Source organism: Tiliqua scincoides, chromosome 3 (genome assembly GCF_035046505.1).
Source record: "Tiliqua scincoides isolate rTilSci1 chromosome 3, rTilSci1.hap2, whole genome shotgun sequence".
Classification (NCBI taxonomy): domain Eukaryota; kingdom Metazoa; phylum Chordata; class Lepidosauria; order Squamata; family Scincidae; genus Tiliqua; species Tiliqua scincoides.
Genome location: NC_089823.1, coordinates 113436595 through 113463949, shown reverse-complemented (window position 1 = coordinate 113463949; position 27355 = coordinate 113436595). Strand labels below are relative to the sequence as shown.

Below are 27355 nucleotides of genomic sequence, written 5' to 3'. Positions count from 1 at the left end.
ACGCTGGGCAAAAATGGCTTAACTGATGCACACTGGTGGGGGCTTCCAATACAACATTGCGGTGCTATAGGGAACATCATGTTGTGGTCCAGCACACATGGGATCACAACCTATGATTTGAGAAATACTGTCTTACATTACATAGTGGCATTAGTTGCAACTTAAAATATCTGAGGTAGGAAATAATATTTCTTGGTTTAGAACTATGACAGAACAGCAATAATTATTCTGTATCTAGGTAAAAGACCAAATTGTGTGCTCTGCTATGGATCCACACAGTCCTATCAAGCTTCCTAATTAACTGATTAATGAATATGTAATCCTATGAAGAACCAGAGGCATGTGTCTGAAATAGGGGCATCTGCAGCAGGTCACAATCACTGTGCTATGGAATACAGGTACTAAGAGGAACATTACAAAATATGACAACTGACTACACATGCAAATTGATTAAAAACCGGGACGTGAACCTTCCCGGACCCTCATAAATGGTCACAGTTTGGATTAATAAAGGCTGTGTAAACAATGAAGCATGGGATTCAAAACTTTGTGTAATCGGTATCATATCTCAGTAAGGTAAAAAAAATCTCTCTCTTTAAACTGTTTGGCAGTTTTCCTTCAGCACATAAACATGTAAAGCTGCCTTAGAGTCAAACTACTGACTCATCTTGTTAAATATTATAAAGTCTGACTGGAAGTAGTTTTTCCCAGTTCTGCTACCTTTTCTTAGACACTTTTTTTAAACGTAATATGTCAGGGATGAAACCTGTGCTTAACATCTGAGCTATGGCCTCAAAGTATTAACTAATATAGCATTTGTATTATTATTAACTAATATGAAAATTAACTAATATAGCATTTGTATTTACAAATGCTAATGCAATTTCAATCCTAAATACAGAACTTGAGTTCTTGTACCTTATTGGGCAAGGGCTCTGCTTTTGGTTTTACCAACTGTGTTCCTGGTGGTATCATTCCTTTTGGAGGATCTTTTACTTTTACTTCCAGTCCAGCATCTGTAAATTAAGGGATGTTATGAAGTACATAGCATAAATAAGGAATCCAGATGACTTCTTGAAAGTGAGTTCATACAAATGGGTTGTTGCATTTCTGTTCTTTGCAATGCAGTATTATACTGTAAAATTCTATATTGTTAAAGTGCTATATGGCATAAATATATTCTCAATAAGATAACCTGCTAAATTCCTTTGTTTGGAAGAATATAACTCTTTGATTTTTTTTAAACCCAAAACACGGCATTTTCTTAATGAAGTTAAGGAGAAAAACTAATATTTTCAAAACTGAACCTATCTTCTAAGCTATCCAGATTCAAGAGTCATATTTTGTTTTTCTTACACGCCCTTGAAGAAATTGTGTAAATGGCCCCTAAAAAGAAGAGGAATAAGGCTGGAACTTTCCTGGTAGATTCGTTCCAGTCATAAATCAGAAGAATTCAGTCATAAAACTGAATTTAAAGATACTAGAATTTAAACCATTATTACAGAAATTAGAGAACATAAAAGCATGCCAAACAATCTCCTGTATGTTCAAGAAGATAGAAATGTTACCACTCTTCCATTAAACTTCTTGTCAGTTGACTCTTTGGAAGACATGCATTAACTGAGATCATTCTTTGCCAAGAACCTAAATTATATCTAGAACATGAATTCCAGAGATCGATGATAGGTTACATAGGGAACAATCTTGTGTAAAGAATTTGTATAGGCCATTTGCTCTCAAATGAGAATGGACTCCACCCATGCAAGGAGTCGGAGCTCTGTCTGCGCAAGAGACCCTCCTCCTGATTTCCACAGATTCATGTTTCCCAAAGCAGGTCTACATGCCAACCTGTTCAAGATTCACCAGAGCCTCAGAAACAGCATTTGGGGGAAGAAGGGGGCCAGAAAGTCTCCTTCCCCAACCTATCTTCTGCTTATGTTTCTTTGAATCCAGTCCCTTGTCAATTTTACACACTTTTCCATTTATTTGTCCTGCCTAATTTCTGTTGTTATTATTTTCAATTTTAATTTAAAAGGGATTTTTGAAAGAATTGTCTTTGTTCCCTAATCTTTATTGTGAATCTTAATAAAAGTTCTCTATTAAGTTTTGGCACACTGCTATGGATATTGAACTCTGAGATTGTACAAAGGTGATGATTTTTAAATACCTATTTCAATGCTGTCAATTGTAACATGAATGGTGTAGAGACCGACTGCTCCTGGAGTCCAGTTAGCACAGTAAGTACCATCATTGTTGACTCTTATCAACATGTTCTCGCTTGGTCTAGAAAACAAAAGATACTGAAATTACAATACACTACAAATCACTTATTTATTCATATCTTCAGCTAATTCAGTTCAATATGGTTAAATACCAAGCTGAAAATCAAAGCAAGACAAAATAAACTCCTTTGCCCAAGTATTTCAATGCACTGTGCAATCCTATTTTTCTCTGCCTGATGCATCTTTACAAAGTGTTTCCAATTTCAATTAGAAACTTTCCACTAGAAAAACGCAAAAGTTGATTTAGATCAGGGGTGTCAAACATAAGGCCCCGGGGGCCAGATGTGGCCCACGGAAGTTTTTTATTCGGCCCTCAGGCTCTCAGCTGCTGAACAGTGCTGAGGTGTTACTGCTGAAAGCGCAACACATATGAAAATTGCGCTCTCCCATATCTTGAAATATGATAAAGATTTGTGTGTTTTCTCTTCTGTCATTTGCAGCTAACGAATTCCTAAGTGAGAAAAAATGCTTATTTTTGGTTATGACCTGTTTAATGACGGTACTTCCTGCCTAATGACATCACTTCCAACCCTCAGCAGGCATCATGAATGCCATTCGGCCCTCGGTATGAAACGAGTTTGACACCCCTGATTTAGATTATTAACTAGCCACAGGACTATGAAATGTACAACTCTTTCTGAAGATTAAAGAAAAAGTCAAATTTTAACTCTCTTCGCCTAGATAAAGTGCTTTCTGAAGCACTGAAATCTTTGATAAGAATGTTAACTATAGTTCTACAATAAGTCAAATGCACATGTAAAAATCAATCTCTAAAGCACTAATATATCGTACATACAAGGTAATTTTAAATTTATTTTATTCAGAATTATTACCTCTTTGGTGTTGGTGAAGCAAAACGCAACTCTTCAAATGAATAATTTTCATACACCTATAAAAGCAAGAAACATATTAAATTTCATCTGACAGCCACATCTTCAGTTTCAGAGTATGAGGGAGACAAACTGAAACTATGAAGTTACTGATCCTGGATGAAGGAATAATCTAGATAGGGAAGGAATTCATTGGACAACTATTGTATTTAACATGTTTTTCTATCTGAACTCTATTGAAGGTGACCAGCAACTATGGAATGAAGTGATAAGATGCCTTTCCCTTGGTCTATCTGCTGAAAATATAGATAAACATTGGCTCACAGCACAATCCTACCTCACTCCCGCCCCCAGATGCAGGAGCACCAACAAAGTGTATGCTGTATCCTGCATGGAAAGAGCAGTCCCAGAGGCTGCATTTGTTCCCTTATCCCAGAGGGAACATTTGTTCCCCTACCATGGGATAACTCTCCACTTCCCCAATAGGTCTACTCAGACCTGAGCCAGTTCTTTTGCTCGCACAACTCCAAGTGGACCAAGGGAAGTGGATTTAGGCCGAAAAGAGGAACTAGCAGAGCTGCTGCTGCTGCTAACCACTGCCTTTGTTCCCTCAACATACATCCCTCCTTGCTTCATTCTATCAACCCATGCCTGGTCCCTACACCAATTTACTGGCGCCAGGGCATAATTGCAGGCTGCTAACATGCTGCTGCTTGCCACTCTTGGTGGTGATCTGATTGTCCTGAATAACACAACAGAGGAAAGGCCACTGCACTACTGAAACATGAGTTTCGACAATGCCTGGTATGATTGGGCTCTCAAAAATCGTTTTGTAAGGAGGTAGCAGATGTATCATATAAACTCACTTCAATAAAGTTTTTGTCTTTTAAACAGGGCTACCAGAGTAACTTCTAGTCATGAAATGAGCTAAAAGGTATCACACGATAACCTCTATAATACTCCTTTTACATGCAAGGAATTTTCTATAGGGAATTGGGGGTTCTTTATACCCACAGAGAAATACCATAGATACTTGAGTATAAGTCAATCTCACAGATAAGTTGAGGGCAGGTTTTGAGCCAAAAATCATGGAATTTTCTATGACCCTCAGATAAGTTGGGTTTTGTTTTTTTTAAACTTAGGAGGTTGTCTGACTATAATTTTGTCTGATTTTACCCAAGGCCAGATTCTGAAAAATAACTTACCAGTAATTGTTACCTTAAAACTATACAGCCTCTATTAAAAATTTAGTAAAAGATCATAGAATACATTTTTATTCATTAACTTTTTTTAATTCTGGTCTTCACAACCTTTTGGTAAACATTATCAGAGGAAGTATACCTTAAACAACATACCAGTAAAACCATTAATGGAATCCTTTAAGAAACCTAATGTGTTAAGCCAGAGGTTCTACATATAGACATATAACACATAACTGGGAATGTGCAATTCAATTCACAGCAGAGAGACAAGCAACAAGGAAAGAGAATGAGTAAGTACAGCTAAACATATCTGCAACCTGATTTACTTAGAAGCAGACCCATTGCTTTCCATGGGTGTCATTCTTAAGTAATGGTGTGTTGACTTGTAGCCTCGGACTTTGTTTCAGATGGATATGAGGATTACATTCTGGTGTTTTCAAAACCAGACCTCGACAAACATTTGCAAAATGGTGCAAAGCATTTTGCAAAACATTTGCAAAATGGTACAGAAAGGTTGGGTGTGATTCTGCCAAAGAATCTTGATTCTTGATTTAAATGGAAGCCTCGAGCCCTCGCTTACTTTTGTTTCAGGAGAACTGAAAAGGTTAATTTTTGCCCTGGAGACAAATAGCCCTCTGCATTGTCCTCTTGCTCTCCCTGGCTGCCTGCCTGAACAGCCCTGATCCCTGAGTGACCAGCAAATAAGATGAGGAAATGATTTCCACTTGATTTATTGGCAGAAATTTCTCATCTTATAGGAGAGTATCCATGGTATATACCAAGACTAAAGAAAGATAACATCATAAGCATCATCATTAAGCTGCCCTGGGTCCCTTTGGGGAGAAGGGTGGGATAAAAATAAAGTTTATTATTATAAATAAAGTTTATTATAAGCTCTGCTCCTTTCTGGCTAGTCTTGAAGCTCCCTTCACTCTCAAATTTAAATGCATTAATGGCATTGTTGTTACAGATATTTACCATATATCAGTCGTTCTCACACATTTAGCACTGGGACCCACTTTTTAGAATGACAATATGTCAGGACACACTGGAACTGATGTCATGATCAGAAGTGATATCATCAAGCAGGGAAAAAATTTTTACAATCCTAGGCTACATTCCTACCCACACTTACCAGGAGTAAGTCTCATTTACTATCATTGTTAAAAGCATATACATAGTAGCTTGTTAAAAGCACAGGTCTGTAACATTTCCCCAAATGCAGTCACATACCACAGGAGCATCAAGACTAATATATTAAAAATAAAATATTGCAATGAATGGAGATCCATCTGAAATTGGCTGGCAAACCACAGTTTGAGAAACACTGCTGTATACACTCATGTACAAGTCAGAAATTCATTACTAAAAACCTGCGTTGACATATACACAGATCAATACAGTGAATGAAGTTTCTGAGAGGAGCTGCCTGGTGAGGTGGGGGTGGGACTGGGCTGAGACGCAATACATGGGAGGGGGAAGAAAAAAGGAGTAATTTTACTTACCAGTAATTATTCAGAGGCAACAACAAAATAGGTAGCCATTTTAGCTTCTTCTCCAAACAGGAAGAGAAGCGAAGGCACTTATGGAAATTGTAGTCTGTATGAGGTTGGCTGCTATGGAACTGTAGCACAGTACTCCAACAAAGCCTACAACAAAGCCTACATAAGCACCTTTATCTCCCTTTGGAGAAGAAGCTAAAATGGCTCCTTTTTTCTCCTCTTTATGCTGCTCCTTCAGAACAATTCCTGGTAAGTGATTTTCAAAGAATTTCACACACCCCTCAGTTTTACTCCCCCCACTTATCCAAGGGTCATATAAAATTCCATGATTTTTTGCTCAAAAGCTTCCCTTCGACTTATCTATGAAGTTGGCTTACAGGCATGTGTCTATGATATATCTCCTCTTTCCATTTTATATTAAAATGTCAGGTAGCTCATATGTGATAACAAGAAAATAACCTATACCAGTGGTTCCCAAACTTTTAGAAAAGGGACCCACTTTTCTAAACACTATCCGGACCTACCTAGGCTTACCAGACATTTTAAAAAGGAGATCTAGAAAGAAATATTTTATTTATTTATAAGTAACAACCAGAAAAAAGACCCTCAAACATTTATCTCCCTATATTCACACATGCTTGCAAACTGCAGGAGCTGAGCTCTTTGCAGGGTAATTACCAGCTACAGTATCTGATTTTTTGAATAGTCTCAGGGCTTGAGGCAATTAGTCATCCGATCTTTCCATTACCCTTTGGCAACCCACCCAAAATCTGGTCATTACCTATTAGTGGGTCCTCACCCAAGTTTGGGAACTATATCATAACCTAGATCATCACATAAAAACAGTAAAACAAAATTGTAAAAGTGAAATAATAGCAATAAAAACTGCAGATAAAAACCCTTTACAGTAGTAAAAAAAAAAAAAGAACACCAGTTTAGAAAAAAGTCGATATCCTCACTGCTTTGCAGAACTGGGGTAAAAAAGAGCATTAACACAGCACATCAGACAGCTGTCTCTTCTTCATCTGGAAGCAAAAACTCACTGGGAGGTGTGCTGCTCCTGAGGGAGCTCCACACCTGAACGTGGCCACAGATGAGGCAACATCCCAGTCACACACATATCACATGTTGATGTGATGCCGAGAAGAGCCTCTCTGTCAGGTTTTACTACTTGGGCAAGTTCATATGGGAGATGGTGGTACTTCAGATAGCCCAAGTCCAAAACTATTTTGGGTTTTAGGGGTCAAAAACCAACACTCAAATTGTGACCAGAAATGGCCAGGGAGTCAATGGACTGGCATGCTGAAAACCTCCATTCTTTCAGCAGCCTGACAATAGCATTTTAGACCAGCTGCAGTTTCAAAACACTTTTCAGAGGGAGCCCCATGTATATACTGCAGTAGTCCAGAAAATACTCCTAAGATGTCACCAAAGCCATAGTTTGACTTATCTAGGGATGGACAGAGCTGAACTGAGAAAAATGCACTCTTGGTCACCTGGCTAGCCAAAGTCAAGAGCACTACTAACCTGTGATTCTGTGTCTTCAAGGAATACCACCCCATCTATCACAGATTATGCTCCTGTTTCCAGATAAGCACTATTTTTTTTAATAGGGACACCTCTGTTTTTAAGGGATTAAGCTTCAATTTAAGTAACAACAAATTACCTTCATCATTGTAATAGCAATATAGCGAGCTTCCTTCACTATCATTGGCTCATACGAAGCATCCAATTTTGGAGAAGGAAGTCCTCCAAAGGTCAAGTCACTATTAGAAGCAGCAGAACTTGCTGGACTACCTGGTATACGTTGGAGTTTTTTTGCCTGTTCTTGCTGCAAAGAAGTTTTTTTCTGGGAAACAGGAATAGCCTTGACTTCCACCTGCCAAATTACAGTAAGAACAGTGAGACTTAATAAGAAGGCAAAAACAGCTAGCTCTAACAACACCAAAACATCTCATTGTGGAATGGCCAATTCTTTTGCACAATGTCTTTTAACTAATCAAAAGAAACTAACAGAAAATCAATTTTCATTAATGTAACAAAAGTGGGGAGGCTGCATGAAGCAATCAGTGTAAGTACATGGAAGAGGTGAGTGGGCAGGGTCCAAATTGCCTTGCTCCCAGCAAGTTGGAATTGGATCAGAGCACCTGTGGAGTAGTTTGCTGCTCCAGCAGCCAGCAGAAGAGAGTGGCAGACAAACAGCTGGGAGGCTTGTACATTCACTGCCCCTCCAATCATGCTGCTCCACATGAATGTTTCAGGTAGTCTCATGGATAGGCCACCCTGTCTAATAAGCTATATTAAAAAGGTCATTGAGAAATATAAAAATGACTTTTTATTTCATGAACCTTTACCTTCATATTAGGCACATGTACAACTTCACCATACTGGTCTTTTGTCTGCACGGTAATAATGGTTGGCCAACCACATCGGATGTCATCTTTATTCAAAATCAAAGATGTTTTCTGGGGATCTGCATATGAATCTGGCTGAAGCCACCTACAGAGGAAGGATAAAATCCTTTCAGGATCCTTAAAAAATGATCTACCCAAAATGAAAGATACGTAACAAAAGCCATGGACATATCTGAAGGAATTAAAATACCTTGCAAGTCGTCCACCACTTGATCCCGTCACACAGGAAATGAAATCCTCCAAAAATGACTGTTCATTGCTTTGAACTTGCAGAGGGAGATTTCCTTCTAGTGCCTCCAAGATGGTTGGTGAATGAGACAATGCTAAGCCTTTCCCCAGGATGCCTGAGTGAGATTTACAAACCTGGTCAGGGATGAGAAAATTTAAATGTTTAGCATCTAAATGCATTTAGAACAGATGTCCCATCCCCCCCATCAAAATGCCCTCAAGCAGTCTTTCCCAAAATGTGGGTTGGGACCCACTAGCTGGATCGCGAGCCAATTTTAGATTGGTTGCATAGCACCTAGCTCAGCCGCCATTGAAAACACAGAGATGAAAATACAGGGTACAGAGCTGCTGGGCAGGGCAGGCTTCCGGTGGGAGAGAGGCATGCTGCCGTGCCCTGATTAGGTGGGAAGATGGAATGCTGGAAGGGGGGGGGCTGTATGGTTGGAGAAGAAGCCAAGTCTGTGTTCTGCTTTGCTTCTAAGCTGGAATGTTTAGATACAGAGCTAAGTAAAACAACAACATGAATGACATCACTTCCCAGTGGATCCTAACAGATTGTCACTCTAAAAGTGGGTCTCTGTGCTAAAAAGTTTGAGAACCACTGCCCTAAAGCGTATGATAACATTTACAAAAATCAATTAGCTGCATTAAGGAACATTATAATTTCTAAATTAAAACAAACGAAATCAAATTGTAAAAAGGTTTAATATCTAAACACAAAATTTACCTCCTTAGACTAGAAGCTATATCTCAAAAAGCTGGCAAGAGAAAAGGTACCATTCTTCAAAACAAAAACAAAATAAAACAAAAGCCATATAACTGGAATATTTCCTTCAAGAAGCATCTCCAAGAATAAGCCACCACCTTTGAAGGAATCATTTTATCTCAGGATTAGAATAAAGAGCACCTTATAAATGAATGACTCAAAAAGCTAGATAAGTCATGAGAGGAAAAGAGGGTAGAGAAAATCAGAGATATGTAAAAAATGATCATAAAAGGTTTCTCTCTGGTAAACGGAAAACACTGGGTGGTGCCTAAAGGACAGGTTCTTAGTTATACAAGCAGCCCTTCATATCTGTGGGTTTGGTACAAGTGGATTTCAATACCTGTGGGTTCCAAACCCACAGGATGGGCCATGTAGCCCTCTGAACCCAACTGGAGCGGTGTTCCAGTTGCATATACAGATCCTTCCGAGGGCCTCCAGATGGCAGAAAAGCATGGCTTCCAGTTTTTGGCTGAAAAACAGGAAGCTTTTCTCAGGCTCTCAGAACAGCCTCCAGACCCAATGGGAGCACTGTGGATTTCGTTATCTGCAGATGTTCCTCGAACAGAATCCTCACGGATAATGAGGGCCACCATGTAATTTGTCAAATGCAGTCCAAACTCATAGGTCATTCTGGAAAAACAGAAACCTAGATCTGCATGAGCAAACATCCAAGTGGTTTGATCTGGCTGGTGTAGATAGTCAGTGCAGTGCTTTCTCAGCAACCAACTTCATTATGTGACCCTGGGCCAGTCACCAACTTTTACCCTAACCTTCCTCACAGGATTGTTTGAAAATTAAAGGGGGGTATATTTCCCCTTTAGGAAAATGGAAAAATGGCAGATTATACATGTAATCATGAAATTTTATTTCATCCAAGATAACAACAAGAGATGGTCAAGTCAGGATTGTCTAACTTAATTCCATTATCTCCTTCATTTTTTAGGCTATTCCAGAATTATCATAGGTTTCCTGGTTTAACCCATTTTTGCCCAGCCCACATTTGGTCCCCGTTGCATATATGCAAAGTTGGACAGAAATGGCTTCATTGGCCATTTTGCATTCAGAGTATACTTAAAATAAGATAGCAACTTTCCTGCTTCATGCAATATATAGGCTGTTTACATGAATAAGAGAAAAAACAAACTATCAGTTATACTAATTTCTTGCTTCAAACTCCCAGATTCTATCAAAGCTACACTAATATATTTTTTATTATAAATGATTTCTACCCTGACTTTCTTTTGCAAATCAAGGTGGCTCACATCCATAATAAAAACACAATAAAAACAGCAAAGCATAAAAATAAAAGCAAATAAAATTAAGTCTTCCAACAGTTTTCTGCAGCTTAATGTACTATAGAATGTTGATCTTGCAAGGCAGCAGCCAATGCGTACCTGCAGAGCAGCCTCTTCTAGTATCTCAAGATCTTCTTCAAATTCATTGCCTGTTCACAAACAGAACACAGTGCCATGAGATCAAAGTGCAGCAAGAAGTCTAAAGAAGTTGTTCAATTTTCTCCTTTGCCACCACATGAATTGAATTAAATAACTGGTTGTTGCACAAATCTCATTTCTAGTTGTCAGAGTCAAATCCGTGGGTGTGAAACCCGCAGATAAGGAGGGCCCACTGTAAGCTACAGAGGCAACGCTCCTCAGAATTAAATGTCAATTATTTTCTTAGTCCTGCTAGGTCAAGGTACAAAGAGTAAACAGCACTTAATAAACAGCAAGATAATATCATCAAAATATTGTGCACTTGTAGTAAGTTGCAATTTTAAAAATTCACTTTAAATCACCTTGAGGTGATTGAAAGACTATATAGCTATGGGTCCCAATCCAGAGAAATATACAAGTAGCTGTTTCACTTAATCAAAACAGCAGCTCCATGACAAATCACTACTGAAGCCTGAGAGAGTCCAAAAGCACTTTGCGACATAGCATCTCAAGCTGCTTTACAAAGAAGAAAGAACTCCTGCTGGGTGTGCCTAAGCCCTTGAGAAAGTCTAAAATGTTCTCTGGATTGTGACCATGATCTTTAACACTGCATCCTATCCCAACATATACTGTGATCCTGTGCTGAAGCCCCCAATAAACTACAAGAGAGACATACCAATGGGAAGCGCCAGATCTTTTTTCATCAAAGCTGCAGCACATGCTCCTCCTAGATTGGCCAGCTCTTTCTCAAGCTGAATGATACCCTTAAAATAAATACAACAAACAAATTTTTACTTGGCTTTAAGGGGTCCACTTCCCTATCTGAATGCAAAATCAACCTTTATATCTTTAATCAGTTTAAATCAAGCAACAATGCAACCAAACAAACAGAATGCAACAAAATAGACCATTTAGGTTAAAACAAAACCAGGACGCATTCAATCTTCAGGTAGGTTAAATGGTCCTTTGACAGATTTTCAATACTTAAAAGAATCTCACCTCATCAGGACTTGGACAAAATTCATAGCCAACTGCAAAACACTTGAAACCATAGAAAGTAGCCTTCTCATCTTTGACATAGTCTGATGCGGTTTCTAATGAGAAGAGCGCTTCATTACCTAAGATGAAATAATAGATTTAGTAAAGTAGGAAATACACAACTCACCCTACAAATAAATGGACTGATATATGTATCCCTTATGTAAGTAACACAGAAAACCCACCCTGCTATTTTCCAGTTATTCACTTAATCTGTCCAATTAGTAATCTAGACAATTAGTAATCTGTTTGTCTACTAATCTGGCACAGAAACTTCTATCACAGAAAACCAAGTATTCTTATGAGACCTTTCTATAGCATGTGCTCTTTCACTGAAAGTGAACTGAAAAAATCACAACACCAAATTTTTCTTTATGCAAATGTAGTTAACCCCCACATGATTTCATTCTCAGGGTGACTGAATCTATTACTCATAATAGGACACGATGCTCCTTTTCCTCTGAATAAATAGAGTGCTCAAAGTGATATACAATGTAGAGGAAAAAAACCAGTGAGATGCCAATATTATTTATTGGATAAAGAGTATTAAAAAAATTAAATCACCAAACTCCCAAGAAACTTATTAAGAAAGGAAGGTCAGACAGAGAAGTCTTCAGCCCTTGCCAGAAGGCTAACAGAGAGAGGGAAGTTTTTAATCCTTTGGTGAGGAACTTCCATAATAAAGACAGTGCCATAGAGAATGACCTGCTCTTTGTTACCATTAATCGCACATCAGGGTACCACCTGCTGATCTTAGGGGCCTGTCAGTTTGTAAGACAGAAGGTGGTTCCTCAAATATCCTGGTCCCAAGCCGTACAGGGTTTTAAGTCAAAACTAGCACCTTGAACAGGGGCCAGAAACAGACCTACTAGTTTAGTTCAATCTTGACCAAGCACTACACACTCTTTATTTTTAAACATTGTTTACCTGGCAGTACTAAGACCATAGTAGGCCATCCAGACGATCCTGAAAATTTCTTCAATTCTATCCATGAATTAAGATTTTCATGAACAGAAGTCTGCTTTGGTCCAAACCCAGACATCTGGACAATCCGAGCAGGAATGAGCAAACGCAGAACATCCTCCGATTGAGCAGTTCCACACTGAGCATCAAATTCTATAGTCATCCATCTGACACATTCTGGGAAAGTCACCTGAACAAAAATTGAAAAACAATCAATTTCTGTTTAATTTTTCTTAATCTCTTTTCTTTTTTTGCACACCCAAGGCTATACTATGTTGTTTAATGTACCAGCACCATTAACCGCAGATACTCGCCTACAAGGCAAGAATCCTCGCCCAATAAATCAAGTGTAAATCACCTCCTTGCCTTATCTGCGAGGTCACTGGGTCAGGGCCGTTTTAGGCACATTGTGCAGCAGCAGTGGCTCCAATGGAGGGGTGTAACGCGCTGCCCTTCCCCCACTGCGTGCTTAGCAAATGTGTGATGCCACATGAACCTCAAACAGAGAGCCTGACAAGCTATTTGCCTGTAACTTCCTTCTCCTCACTGCTCCTGGCATTGCAGTTTCTCCACTGACTGTCAAATGCAGACCCACTCCCTCAGCATTCCTGCTCAGCCCACTCAGGCTCCCCTACCATTGCTCTCTTTAGCTGCCACTTGCTCCTTCTCCTGCCCCCAATAGTAAATGCAAGGGTGGGAAAGGGGCAACAGAGTGAAAAAGCAGGCGCCTGAGGGACTGATCCCATACATGTCTACTCAGAAGTAGGTCCCATTATCATCAGTGGGGCTTACTCCCAGGAAAATGTGGATAGGATTGTACTTTGAAGATGGTGAGGGGGCGGGAGGTTTGCTCCTTCAGGCAAAGTCTGCAGCTCTGCATCTGCTTCTTTGTTGCAGCACAAGGGAGCACAAGGGAGGACGGGATCCCCACATACAGCCACTCTCCCTTCCACCCCCACTCCATTTCTCTCTCTAATCTTCAGCCCCAAGCAGCATGACTCTTTTTTCCTTTCCTCTTCCTGTCAAAGTCACTCTGTTTAAAACTGTTTGGTTTCCCCCCCCCCTTCCTTCTTGACTGCTCTTTCCCCTTTGTCTTCACTGCTGTTATTTACAAGCCACACAATCAGGGAATCTAATCAGGAAATAGTTTTAGTTAATATGCACATCCCCCCCAACACAGGGAGCAAGACATGAACCTGCTCCACAGAATCATCCTGGTTTTTCTAACAAGGAAACGATGTCTGACAGCCTTGATACTGCTATAAATCAAGAGGAACATGGTCAAGAAACAGACCAGATTAGGGTGTGCTTGTTCCAGCTGCATGATGCACCTTCCCTGAAAGTGGGAAGTGGAAATGCTCCCATCAAATGTTTCAGAAGCTAGTATTCGGTGCACTGTTACTTAAGAATTACACCCATGGAGAGCTATATTTTTAAATAAGAGACTGTACAGTTCTTAGGTTACAATTTCTGGCAGATTATTTTTCAGGATCTGGCCTTGGGTAAAATAAGACAAAACTATAGTCAGACACCGCCTAAGTTTTAACCCCCCCCCCCAACTTATCCCAGGTCATAGAAAAATTCCATGATTATTGAAGCCAAACCTGTCCTCAACTTATCTGTGAGTTCGACTTGTTTGCGAGTATCTGCTGTGCTTTTATAAGTGAGTGATCAGATTCAAAAAGGTCATAACCACCAATAGTACATTGTCTTCTAAATCAGAGATGCCTAACACAGATATAACAGTAAATCATGTTTTCCTGCTATAAACTATCAGGCATGAGCCCTGGCTTGTGCTTTCATCTTCCTCCACAATCAAGAAGTGGGCAGCAATGACTGGCCTTCTTCCCTATTCCTTATAGAGAATCAACTGGTCTCTGTATCCTCCCAAGTTTATCCTGTGGGAAGGGGCACAGCTCAGTGGTACAACACATGCTTTGCATTTCAGAAGGTCTTAGGCTCAATCTCCAGCATCTCCAAGTAAGGCAAGCAAAGACCCCTGCCTAAAACTCTGGAGCCACTGCTGTTAAGTGTAGACAATGCTGGGCTAGAAGGACCAAGCATCTCACTCAGACTAAGACAAGTGTTCACTGCATTATCTTCTTGGTTTAAATATTCATGCACCAGTCACACAGCATCTTCAGTAGCTTGCAAGTAAGTATCTGCATCACAATAGGCTCCATCATCACATACACCTAATAACAAGGTGCAACCACCACGCCTGTAGTGCTTACCTTGTAGTGGGTAACACAAGCTGGTTTGTAGGGGTGTTCACATTCAATGACAGCATAGTGGTTAGAGGTAGTACAAGCAGAGAGTCCCTGTTCAGGCTGGTTTCCTGTGGTACTGTCAGTAGATTGATTAGGGTTGAAGGCAGGTGGGGCATATTTCTGATTCAAAATGGCTACAGATGGAAGCAACTGCTGAACCAGGCCAAAAACCTCAACAGCAACCTGCAGAATGATAAAACACAGAAACACTTCATTAACTGGACTACAGACAGGCATGACAGAGCAAAAGGGAAGGTAGCTTCAAGAAGATCCAAAACCACAGGGGGAGAAAAATCAAAGTTTCAGCCACTGTATCTGAAACTTCAAATGGTCAGGAGAGATCACTAGGAGCATCCACTCATTCTTTGAAATTTCCCATCAGAGTTTGGGTCCAGAATACAGGTGGAACCTGTTTATCCATGAATTTTATATCTGTGGATCTGGTCAATGTGGGTCGCCTGGATCCATGAATCAGAATTGGCCCAGCCTGAACCCTCCAAAGGTAACTGGAAACTGCAGGGCAATCATAGAGGAAATTGTTTAACTCCTCCGATTCTTTGGCAAAGCATATATTTGAAGTAATTCTGCAAGTCGCAATTACAGGCAAGGCCACCATATTCATGGATTATCTATCCATAGAGCTGGCTCAGCAAAACCGGGCTCAACACAACCACACTGAGTCAGACTTGGCCCAATCTGCTGCAGTTGTCTCTAGAAGGCTTTCTGAAGCCTGCAGAGACCATGCATGTCCACTACAGACTTTGGAATGGCTGTTACAGCCAAAAAACAGCTAAAAACAGAAAAAAAACCAGACTTTTTATGCCTTTTAAAGCATTCTAAGGCCTGGGGAAATGGTTCCTGGGCCTCAGAATGCCTTAAATGGCATAGAAACATTATTTTGGCTGTAACAGTCAGTCTGAAGCCTGCAGAGGCTGCATGCGGATGGGCACAGCCTCTGTGGGCTTCAGAGTACAGATCCGATTGCCCGCAGATACCAAGGCTGCACCTGTATGTGCAAAGTCTTCCACTAACCCAATTGTTCCTTTGCTATCTTAGTAGCTTCCATGTACCAAAAGCAGAACTTCACTGGATTGCAACCACAGAACAAATGAATTGGTTTTTGAATTGAAAGTATTTGAGTGTCATTTCATGAGGAAGTGACGTTAAACATGTTGATCCACAAAGACAAACAAACCAGAACAGTTGTTCTAAATATAAAGTCTGTGATGATCTAACAAACTCAAAATGATCTCCTTGCATACTAGAATTCAAACACAAATGAGAGAACCATGAGTAAATACAGAGGACATCTTTATAAATTTGCCTTGTGGTCTTAAACAATGAACCTATTGTGCATTTGAAGAACATACCTTGGGAATTGCTGCAGCCACAGGTCCTATGTAGGCTATTATAAGAGGAAGCAGCATAGAAAAAAGACTGGAAGAGCTGAGCAGTTCTGGAATGTCTTCAGCTATAAACCAAAAGAAAACAATTATAAGACCCACAGCACAGTCATATGCATGTCTACCCAGCGAGCGAGCGTGAGAGCACAAGCTTCTTTGCTGTACCCATTCCGGCTACAGAGATTTTCCCCTTGGCTTCCCCTCTTCCACTCCCAACAACTGAATACTCCCATTTCCCATGAACATGATGTTAAAGAGTCTCATTAATCGCTGACAGCTTCCAGGATTCTTGCTGAGTCTTCTGTGCGTGCATGCAGTATCATGGAGCCTCTCTGATGGCTCAGGGGCTACAAGGAGTCTTACTGTTCCTTAGCAAGGCTCGTAATCTTACAGAGCCTCTTCCATAGCTCCAGGGGCTAATTCTGTGCCTGTGTGAGGTGAAGCCTTTTGTCTGTGTTTTGGGCTGCCTTAAAACACATTGAGGTGTGTTTGACTTTGAATTCCCCCCATTCGCATTGAGATAAATCCGCAAATCAAAAATCCATGTATAAAAAGGCTGCACCTGTAACTTTTATATTATCTACACAGCCACACAATAACATGCAATGATTTTAGAAGGTAAGTGAAGATCCTTAGGGTAAGCATTTACAGTATGCATCTTCACTATTACAAATATATCTTAAAGAGAACACAAGCCTTTTTGTAACATGTTCTTACCATCTACAGCAAGGGCCCTGTGTAAGAGGTCTTTAGCAGCTCGTACCACAGCACTCACGACAGAAAGTGCTCTGCTACAATTTTTATCCTCTTCATTGGCTTTACTTAAAAGCTGGGACTGCAAATCACCATCATACTCACTTCTGGAAAACAGAAAGATTAAACTGCCACAAACTCATAAGCAAACGCAGTAAAATATGTATCAAACTTTTCAGCCAATTTAACAAGACAAATCAAATGCAGAAGCATCCTTATGGCCTATTCTAATATTTAAAGATTTGTTATTCAAATCTTTATTTCATTGTGGATAATCCTTTTACAGAAACAGCTATAGCTTTACTCTGTCACAACAATATTTTATAGCTGAAAGGTGAGCGGTTTTGTACTGATTTGCTAGAAGACAGATTTGCTTCCTAATTTAAAATGGTGATTTTTTTGGACTTTAATATTGTCTACACTGCTACAGTTACTCTTACTGGAAGGATGCCTAGCACTAAGACAGCACCTCTCACAGTTGGATTGGGGCTTGTTTATGTCCCTGTGGTGGGGGGAGAGAAGGAAAGAGAAGGAAAGGAAAGCCAGACTGGTAGAGATATGTCCTTAGATAACATATTACTATGGATTCAAGAACGAGCAATGGCTCCAAACAGACATCAGATCAGAACAATGGAATACTGATATTCATATTTGCTTTGGCTTGTGATTGATTTTGCATTGCTTTATTGTTTTATGAAAGCCTTCCTGATATTACTCAAAAACAAATTCTTACCTGTAATAAAGGATCTGTGGAATCTGCCCCCGTGTTTGATTTGTACCATTACTGCTCAAACTACATGTACTAAAAGTAAATGTCACACCATCAGGACACTGCACAGTGGTCATGCCTCCATCTCCATTGGCTGTGCGACTCCCATAGTTTCTCAAACGGACCGCATATTTCACATTTTCCTTCAAATCAGAAACCACGTGGAAAGCATGCAATATTAAACTAACACACTCAAATCATCATCTCTGACAGCACATTTATACAAATAGTGTTTGAAATCTTCAAACAATTTTATTCAACGGAGTCTGATGAACAATTATATCACTGAAATAGTCTTCATAAATGCATTTTTACTTGCAATAGCTGTTATTATGCCTAGGAATTCAACCTTAATTCTTACATCATGAAATAAGGACAAATAAAATCTATTATCAATTTAAACTTGCCCAATTCTATAAACTGATAGTATGAGGAAGCTGCACTTTCTTCTCTCAATAAAAGTATATTACTGAAACATTTCACATTTAAAGAAAAATTAATGTGCTTTATTTACCTTTAGGGGAACAACTTTGTCAAGCTTGATTTCAGCAATATCACTTGGAGAATCATCTGTAGTATATGTTCCTTTAACTAGCTCTAGGGATGTCCATCTATGAGAGTGAGTTGAATCTCCTGTATGATCACTCTAAATTCAAAGCAGTAAGAGGCAATAATTTAACACAAACTATATAGCTTAGAGATACAGTGAAGTCTGATTTTCTTGCTTGATCACCAGTTTCTGCCCATACTATGTGCAATATCTCTTCAAGAAAAAAATTTTCATTTTTGTCCCACCCCGTCCCATCCCCCCATCCCCGTCCCCCCCGTTGCCTGGCCAAGTATCCTAAAAAAATACAGGTTCCCAATGTATACACTGAGACACCTGGGGATAGTTTTCAATACTGAGATGCAAGCACTAGTTGAGATCACATACAGAATATAGATAAAATAAGGTTGGCTTCCATTATTACCTGTTTTGTTGCTAATTTCACATGTTGGGGTTTTTTTTGGGGGGGGGGGATAAAGCTATAGATGGAGCAGACTGCAATGTTCCCTTGCCCCACCCTGGTCAGGGCACTACTGCTAGAATTACCTGCTCCAAACCAAAATATTATAGTAGGATGTATATAAGAATTGGTGGTTTCCCGGTTGTGGGCACCAACGAGAAGAAAGGGAAAGCTTCTTCTAAGATGGTACCTGCCATTTGCAGCTTTTGTACTAATTAATATGTTGGCTTGCTTCATTTTTAATAGGGAGAGTCAACTACAAGGAATAAAGAGGATGGACACTTTTGTGCTGCTCACTTTTTAAAATCTGCTCTTTTACTTAATCTTTTAAATTGTTTTAATGGTTTTTTTAAAAATTTTATTTTAAAGATTTTAAAGTTTTATTTGTATGCGTCCTCTGTTGTAAACTGCTTTGAGTTTTTAGACAAGTGGTATAAAAATCCAATAAATAAATAAATAAATAAATAAATAAATTCTTGGTATAGACCACTGATCTTCTGTTTAAGCTTGACTTAAAGTTGGTCTCACCAGAAATACCCATTTGCTTTTTAATTAAGAAAGAAAAAAGTATAAAGACAGGGAAAACAAGGAGGAGATAGGAAAAATGCACATTACTAATTTATACCAGTTTCATCTTTGTTTAAATGTCATTGCTCCCCTGAGAAATCTTAGAAATTATACTTCAGTTCAGATACTAAACATTCAGTTAACGATCTCTGTATACACACACACACACACAAAACAAAAATAAAAACAAGATACATTTACGTTAACTAATTAAAGCTGGTTCCCACTATGTTGAGTTAGGGTGAAATGAGAAACGTGGTGTGAGAACATCAAAGATTACTGGCCACTGTAGAAATACACACTATAATTCAAATATTTTTATGCTGAAGATTTGATTTTCAGCAGCAAAAGTCCTATTACTATTGAATTGTGGGGGCTTTTGGTGAACTCTTAATTGTGAAAGTTATTCAACCTGCTATCTTTATGCACAATACATACATCATCAACTAGCACTTCTAGTTCATATTCATGGATTCCTCCTCCGCCATAGACAGAAAATCCCACAACAATGACCCCAGATTTGTCCACAGAGAAACAAATTGCATCAGGGGATCCATTCCCAGTATTCCAGCTTCTTCCCTGGCTTGTTTTTGTGAAACGATTTGGACTTGACTTGACAGAATGCAGAGAGTTAAGCCCATCAGCCTGAGAAGAAGTACAAGCAGCAATTAGAGCATAACTAGTATGGAAAAGAACTGAATTTAAGATTTTAAATTAGGGCCCTGCTTCTAAAACAACATACATGGATAAATTGTGCCATCATCTTTTCTTAATAGACAGGCAGACCAATCCTAACCTGCGCTGGAATGGGCAAGACGGCTGCCCTTCCCCATATCCAGCGAGGAGCTGTGGCTGGCTGTGGCTCAGTCCAGGGCAAACAGAATTGATTTCCCTTACCATGCAGCAGCAGCCCCAATGGGGCTACTCAGAACTGTACCACCTAAAGAGATGGCACATATTCAAGCAGCCTGGTGCTGCGCTGGGTCACCAGAGATGGGGTAAGGTTCCAGCCTTAGTGCCGGATTCTGGCTCCATCCCCAACTTAGCCACCCTCTCTCCCCCCGCCCCGGAACGCCTCTGTTCCACCCTTCCCCCATCCTGCCCAGACAACGTGCCAGCCCAACAAAGCCGACACGAACGTATCTACCCTCAGGTGTAGGCACCAGAGGTGGTCTCCAGAGGATGGCGCATGTCTGTGCACCAGTCTCTCAACTCTTGAGATGGTGTGAAAGTGCCTTGCAGCACTTTTACAACACCTCCAGGCCAGCGCAAGGCACTTGTGTCGGCCCAAGGGCTAGTTGGGATTATGCCCTAATCCATTTGCTTATGAATTTCTGGTGAACCATGCCTAAATAAATGTACTAAAACAATTAGAGGGTCCTGCATTTTTTGGTCCCTCAGGCAAAATGCAACATATGTTCCAAAGTCTACCTGGTATTGCCAAATCAAAAAATGATAATTACAGAGAAAGATCTTAATTTAATTTGGAATAAATTAAATTTCAATGCAGTTGTCTTATAAATTAGTTCTCTTACCACAGTGTTACCATAGCAAGTAACAACCTAGCCAGAGACTAGAGCAGTGGTTCCCAAACTGTGGGTCGGCACCCAGGTCATGACCTGATTTTTGGTGGGACACCAAAGATCTATCTGATGGAAAGATCAGATAACTAATTGTCTCAAGCCATAAGGTTACTGAAAAAATTAGATATTGCAGCTGGTAATTATCCTGTAAGAACTCAGTGGCTACAGTTTGCAAGATAACTGCTAACTGCTTTGCAAGGAGCTGAGCTGCTGCAGTATGTAAGCATATGTAAATATAGAGAGATAAGTGTGTGAGAATCTTTTTTCTAATTATTATGAATGAATTAATAATTTCTTTCTAGATCTCCTTTTTTAAAAGGAGCCTGGTAAGCCTAAGCGGGTCCCAATAGATTGTCATTGTAAAAAGTGGGTCTTGTGCTAAAAAGTTTGGGAACCACTGGACTACAGCACTGCAATTACATTATGGAACAAATTATATTACCTCTGATCCCAGTGCAGAAGCTGTGAGTTCACTCACAATGCTTGCAAGTAATCCACAGGTATTGGAAACAAGGTGCGCAGAGAAAAGTTCATTTTCACGTCTAAGGCTGTTTCTTACTGGCAACACAACAATAACAAGCATCTTCTCAAGCACTTCACGAAAACTTGTCATCCCCGAGATATTTTCTTCGCTCTGAAGAATGAATCAACAGATTAGGTGCTAACTGCTCACATAAAGGTACCTGTCAAAATGGAACTTAGAACTGATTAATGTATGTTTTTACATTGGTCAGTGTATCACAGGCCAGTCTTTGAACAACTGGAAATTACTGGATTTCAGGTAACATGAAAACAGTGCCTCCAATATTCGGCCTCTGGTCAATATTTTATACAACCGGCAGCCCAATCCTGAGCTGCCTGCAGCGCCCAGGTCTGGTGGCTCCCTAGCGGGCTCCCGCTGAATCTCCTTGGAAGAAGGGGACATTTGTTGCCTTCCCCCGAGTAAGGGAAGCAGCCCTGCAATGGGGCTACTCACTTTAGTGGCGAACTTTGGGTCGCCGCTAAAGACACTCATGTAGGGCGAGCAGCCCTGCCCGAGTGCCTTGGATCCTGTGGAGCTAGGCTCCACGGATCCGCCTCTCCCCCTCCCCCGTCACGCCTCCCCTACGCCCCCGGCCACACACACCCCCTCCCCGGAACGCCTCCCCCACACCCCCAGCCATGACCCCACCTCCCATTCCACAGCCCAGCAGTCCGGGAGACCGCCAAGCCACGGAACCGGCACCCGCCATGCGCCAGCCCAGCTCCAGCCAGCGCTGGGCTAGCTCCAGCAGGAGCCCAGCAGTAAGCCCTGCAAACGTGCCTTATGGCACATTTGTGACTGTAGTCCGCACTGCGGAGCCACGGCGTGGACCACAGGATCAGGCTCTGAGTCATCTTATCCAAATAGGTTATATATAAATTCACCCATATCTGCAGAAGTAAGGTGTTAATACTCAAGACTGTCAAGATCTAAGAATATACCAGAATAACATATAAAATCATTACTATATCAGAAGGATGCACATCAGGTGATGAAACATATATCAGGGTTGTGCAATAGCAGATTTGCTTCCTACAAAAAGATTTTTAAATCTGTGAACTATGTTTCTTATCTAGCATCCCACAGACCCTCCCCCATGGGTTGGTGATTCACACGTTAAATCAGCAGTTGCTAAAAAGTAAATTGAAAAATGCTAGATTTCAAAAGCATTCAATAACCAATTGTGAACTAACAACATGGTCATATTTGTAATTTCACGTAGAGTTTGTGTTCATAAGATCAGCCACACTGGATCAGGCCATAGGCCTATCCATTCCAGCTTCCTGTATCTCACAGCGGTCCACCAAATGCCCCAGGGAGCACATCTGATAACAAGAGACCTGCATCCTGGTGCCCTCCCTTGCATCTGGTGCTCTGACATAGCCCATTTCTAAAATCAGAAGGTTGCACACTTCATGGCTTGTAACCCGTAATGGATTTTTCCTCCAGAAATTTGTCCAATCCCCTTTTAAAGGCATCAAGGCCAGATGCCATCACCACATCCTATGGCAATGAGTTCCACAGACCCAACCACATGCTGAGTAAAGAAATTTTTTCTTTTGTCTCTCCTAACTGTCCCAACACTCAATTTTACATATACCAAGCAAATATAACATTGAATGAAACTAGGCCGTAGCTTGTAACTTCCTTTAAGGCACACAAGTTCTCAAGTTAAATTTTTAAAATTAAATTTTATATTTCATTTCAAGCCTGGAGGGAAAAACTTAAAAAAAACAAAACCTAGACTCTTAGATCTTTTTCCTACAGATACTTCCCTTCCTCCATAAAAGTTCTCAGCATAGTGTAAAAAATATTATTGATTCTGATAATTTATTATGAATATGTTAAGCTATCAAGTTCTGGAAACTTGTCCAGCTCCAGATTATAAATGCTGTTAATAATAAAATACTGTTAATAAATTATTTAAGGTGTATAAGTGTTTTACTCACTTGACTAAGTTTTTCCATATGTGCTACCAGCAGAGGGAAGCGGTGGGCCAATGCAGAGTCATTCTCAGTGCTAACCTGCTTTACCATAGAGCGCAGTAAGACTTCTCCATCATAAGCAATAGGAAAGATAGAAGTCAGTTTCACAGATGTATGGCACAGGGCTGACATTACAGCTGCAAGAAGCCTACTGCTTGAAGTCTTAAAGTTTGCTTCCTGGATATCCTTCAAAATAAAAGTAAGAAATTGAAAACAGAGTGGAATAGCATCAAAAGTAAATGGGTATGTGGCTTCCTCAATTATATCATTACTGTTTCCATTTATTTTACAATAATTTAATGACAAGTCCAATAACATATAATCTCCATGTTTCTGTGTTTGAAGTTCAAAATTGGATGCGCATAACAGAAATGTGGAGGTTATTATCAATATAGCACTACCAGTGCTGAACAATCATAGGGTGTCAACATGAGTTTTACAGCAGGAAGTGGGGAGTGAGCAACCTGTTTGAGCAGTAAAAGGAGGAACTGGCAGGCAGCATATAAGGGACAGAAGAAGGTGGGAAAGGGGAAGGAAAAGCAAAGCAGCAGGGAGACAAAAAGCAGATGGTGAGAGAGGGACTCTCTCCTTGCTTTGCTCCTTCCTTCTTTGCAATTCCTTCTCTTTTATTTGGCTATCCATGAAGAAGCTTCTAGCTCTAGATTTTTCAGGTATCTTCCAAAAATATTTAAAAAATTTTTTTTTCCCAATTGTAACACTTATATTACACTTTAGCCTTTGCGTATAGCGCAGATTTCAAGGAACTAAGAAACAATATTTAGCAGATTGAGTTTGGGATTGGCATGTCTACAACTGAGATTTGGGGAGATGCCCTCTCTGTAAAGGCAGAAGTACTTGTCAATGCAAAGATGAACATTTATAAGTGTCATTTCATGACACACATACGGCGAGCACAGGTTACAATAGGTTTCTTCTTTTATGGCAAAGCTGCTGTATGTCATTGAGCATGGTTTCAAGGATTTAAATGGATAATTTATTGTACCACTTCCAGATTGGAAAACAATATGCAGACACACATTTTTTCAACTCCTTTGTACCTGATCTAAACAATTAAGCAAATCACAAAGGCAAGCCCATTGTAGAGCTGGTGTTGGATAAAACGAATGAAAGCAGGCTGTGAAAGTATTATGACACTCCTGAAGAACAGCTTCCAGAAGACTCAAAGGCTGAGTGAGATATCCCTGGGGGTCATTGTCCAGTTTTATCATACAGTGATCAACTCCTTCTGATAAAATTTTTCTTAGCAAGGTTCTGGTTTTTCCAATGCAGTCTGCTAGCTTGCTAGTTTCTTCAACAACAGCTTTAGTAGTAGCTGTAAAGAGACAGAATAGCATTAACAAAACTACTAACAGTAAACCAATCAAGTAGTCTGATTACAATTCTCAACAAGAAAACATAATATAAATGTTGTTAGCCGTCTCAGGTGCCCTTCGGGGAGAAAGGTGGATTACAAATCCAATAAATAAATAAAGTCTGCAAGAGCCCATAAGCTATATGGTAGTTAGAATGCTGGACCTATAACTGAGGAGACCCAAGTTAACATTCCTACTTTGATACAAAGTCTTCTGGGACCAGTTCTCTGTCTCCCAGTCTAACCTACCTTTTAGGATTGTAGTGAGGATAAATGAGGGGGAAATCATAAGCACTGGCCTTAGTTCCTCAAAAAGAGAAATCTGAGACAAAACTGATAGAATTTTCTACTGAAAATCTGCCTAATTTCCTAGGTTAATAAGCTAGAAACTTCAGATATGCTTTATGTTGTGAGTTAGCTTCATGTCTGTATAAGTGTATACACTTAATACTAGAACCCAAGCACTATACCTGATACTGGGTATATCTCACAAGTGTAGACTCGCAGTAACCTCAAACAGCAAGTGCCGACAAACCGCAGCCTCTCTAGATCTAACAGGGTGGCTGTATACTGGAATCCTTTCAGTCCTCGAAGCTCTTCTACTCCCAGTACTAAGGTTGTCCAGCTCCAGTGAAGAATGCTCAATAATGATTCAAAGCACTCCTGTTTCATAAGAAAAAGATAGCGGGGGAAAAAAGATTACAAAAAAGTTAACTTCAAGTAAATATATTATGTGAGTGCAGTGATTCTCACACTGCGTGCACTCCTTTAGAGAAATGTACAACATCTGAAGGGAGGCATAAAGTTCAAGGCAATCAACTTCAAGGCAAGTGAAATCTTCTTCCTCTCTCAACCTGGGTGGGCTGAATTAGTCCTAGTCAAGACTCCAACTTCCACATTGGGGAAGCAGTCACTCACAACTCTGATGACCCTATAATCTGAACTCAATTTGAGGAGAAAGAAACTCAGGAAAAGCGAATTGTTTCTTTGGTTAAACATTCCTGAAACTGGTTTTAGAATGGGACCAGAAATATCTTGTTCCATGCTTCTTCTAATGCCAGTGGTAGATTAGTATCAGCGCCCAGATGCACCTTACATAGCAGCAGATTGCATGCCAACTGCACATACAGATATACACATATTCTATTATGATATTAAATGGTGTTTGGGTGGGCTGAGGGGAGGGACACAAGATGGAAGATGCTCACAAGTAGGGATCAAGTTCAATGTTTTCTCAAACTTTTGGAATTACTGGTAACATAAAAATTTGCCCAGAAAAAATACAAAAAAAGAGGACCCACACAGAGAGTGCCATTCTTTTCCATGGAGAAAAACTACCTATCACAGTAATTAAAGAGCATAAATATCAGTGAGGGAAATATGCTTCATATTTTCCTATTCCATTTCTTGAACTCTTCAAGAGTAAATGGCAGCATCACCTTGAACAAGATTTATTTAATGTGCATTTATGCTGCAAACCAGTTGAAAGTTAGCTAACTGCTTCTCTCTTGACAAAATGGAATACCCAAATATGTCTCAAAGTACAGCTGATTATCCCATTTTAGTTTGTTCTTATTAGCATCTAAGATGACCCTTGTATCCAAAACACATAGACAACAGGATCACAGGTAATACTCACCACTGAGACAGTCCTTGCAAAAGAGCGCTTCAAAATATGCACAGGTTCACTTGTTTGCTGTTTTCCTTTTGATGCACTGCCATCACTTGTTGGCAGTCTGGAAACAAAAAATAAATAAATATCATCCCACATTTCTTCACTCTAAGATGGTTTTGTATAAACAAACATGTTTATATCTCTTCCTACAAAATCTCACTGCTACCCGATTTTTATAATAAATCTAAAGTACATCTAAAGAAAGAGTGTATATTCATTCAATAAAATATTAACCTTCATTGCTGCATAGCAATTTTTTGTTTTGCTACTAGAATGGAGAAAAAGACAAACTAAGGGCACAATCCTAACCCCTTATGTCAGCACTTTCCAGTACTGGCATAGTGGTGCCAGTGGGACATGTGCTGCATCCTGCAGTTGGGTGTCACTCACAGAGACTTCCTCAAAGTAAGGGAATGTTTGTTCCCTTACCTCAGAGCGGCATTGCCCTTATGTCAGTGTTGGAAAGCACTGACATAAGGGGTTAGGATTGCGCCCTAAATCTTTTCTTATATCAGTAGGACTGAAGTAGCTTATCATAGCAAGGACTTGGTTCTTGACAAAAGAAAAAAGAAAATAGTGTATGCACAGACAATGGCTTAAATCCTATGAGCAGTAGTTCCTGTCACCTTTGTCCTACTGCAGGCCTCTGTGCCACCTCAAGAGTCATTCAAATTTTTCTTGTCACCCCCTTTGGGACACCATAAAAGCGTTGCCTGGGATGATCACCCTATTCATCTGTGTACATATATATGGTAGTGAATCAGCAGGTATCCAAGACCCTTCTGCTCAT

The 27355-nt window shown here is 40.0% G+C and overlaps 1 protein-coding gene across 1 annotated transcript in view; it reads right to left on the bottom strand.

Moving 5' to 3' along the window:
- MYCBP2 (MYC binding protein 2) overlaps positions 1 to 27355 on the bottom strand; it is a 187656-nt gene that overhangs the window by 83199 nt on the left and 77102 nt on the right. Inside the window, exons 29-49 of the mRNA XM_066618790.1 lie at positions 26530 to 26626; positions 25361 to 25553; positions 24577 to 24851; positions 23483 to 23704; positions 21453 to 21644; positions 19866 to 20072; positions 18368 to 18499; positions 17818 to 17996; positions 17049 to 17191; positions 16299 to 16399; positions 14893 to 15111; positions 12623 to 12848; positions 11657 to 11775; positions 11334 to 11421; positions 10619 to 10668; positions 8421 to 8593; positions 8171 to 8315; positions 7483 to 7695; positions 3116 to 3171; positions 2168 to 2283; positions 919 to 1016 (exon numbers count right to left, since the gene is read on the bottom strand). Of these exons, the coding sequence (XP_066474887.1) occupies positions 919 to 1016; positions 2168 to 2283; positions 3116 to 3171; positions 7483 to 7695; positions 8171 to 8315; positions 8421 to 8593; positions 10619 to 10668; positions 11334 to 11421; positions 11657 to 11775; positions 12623 to 12848; positions 14893 to 15111; positions 16299 to 16399; positions 17049 to 17191; positions 17818 to 17996; positions 18368 to 18499; positions 19866 to 20072; positions 21453 to 21644; positions 23483 to 23704; positions 24577 to 24851; positions 25361 to 25553; positions 26530 to 26626 (3244 nt within the window). The remainder of the gene's footprint in view (positions 1 to 918; positions 1017 to 2167; positions 2284 to 3115; positions 3172 to 7482; positions 7696 to 8170; positions 8316 to 8420; positions 8594 to 10618; positions 10669 to 11333; positions 11422 to 11656; positions 11776 to 12622; positions 12849 to 14892; positions 15112 to 16298; positions 16400 to 17048; positions 17192 to 17817; positions 17997 to 18367; positions 18500 to 19865; positions 20073 to 21452; positions 21645 to 23482; positions 23705 to 24576; positions 24852 to 25360; positions 25554 to 26529; positions 26627 to 27355) is intronic.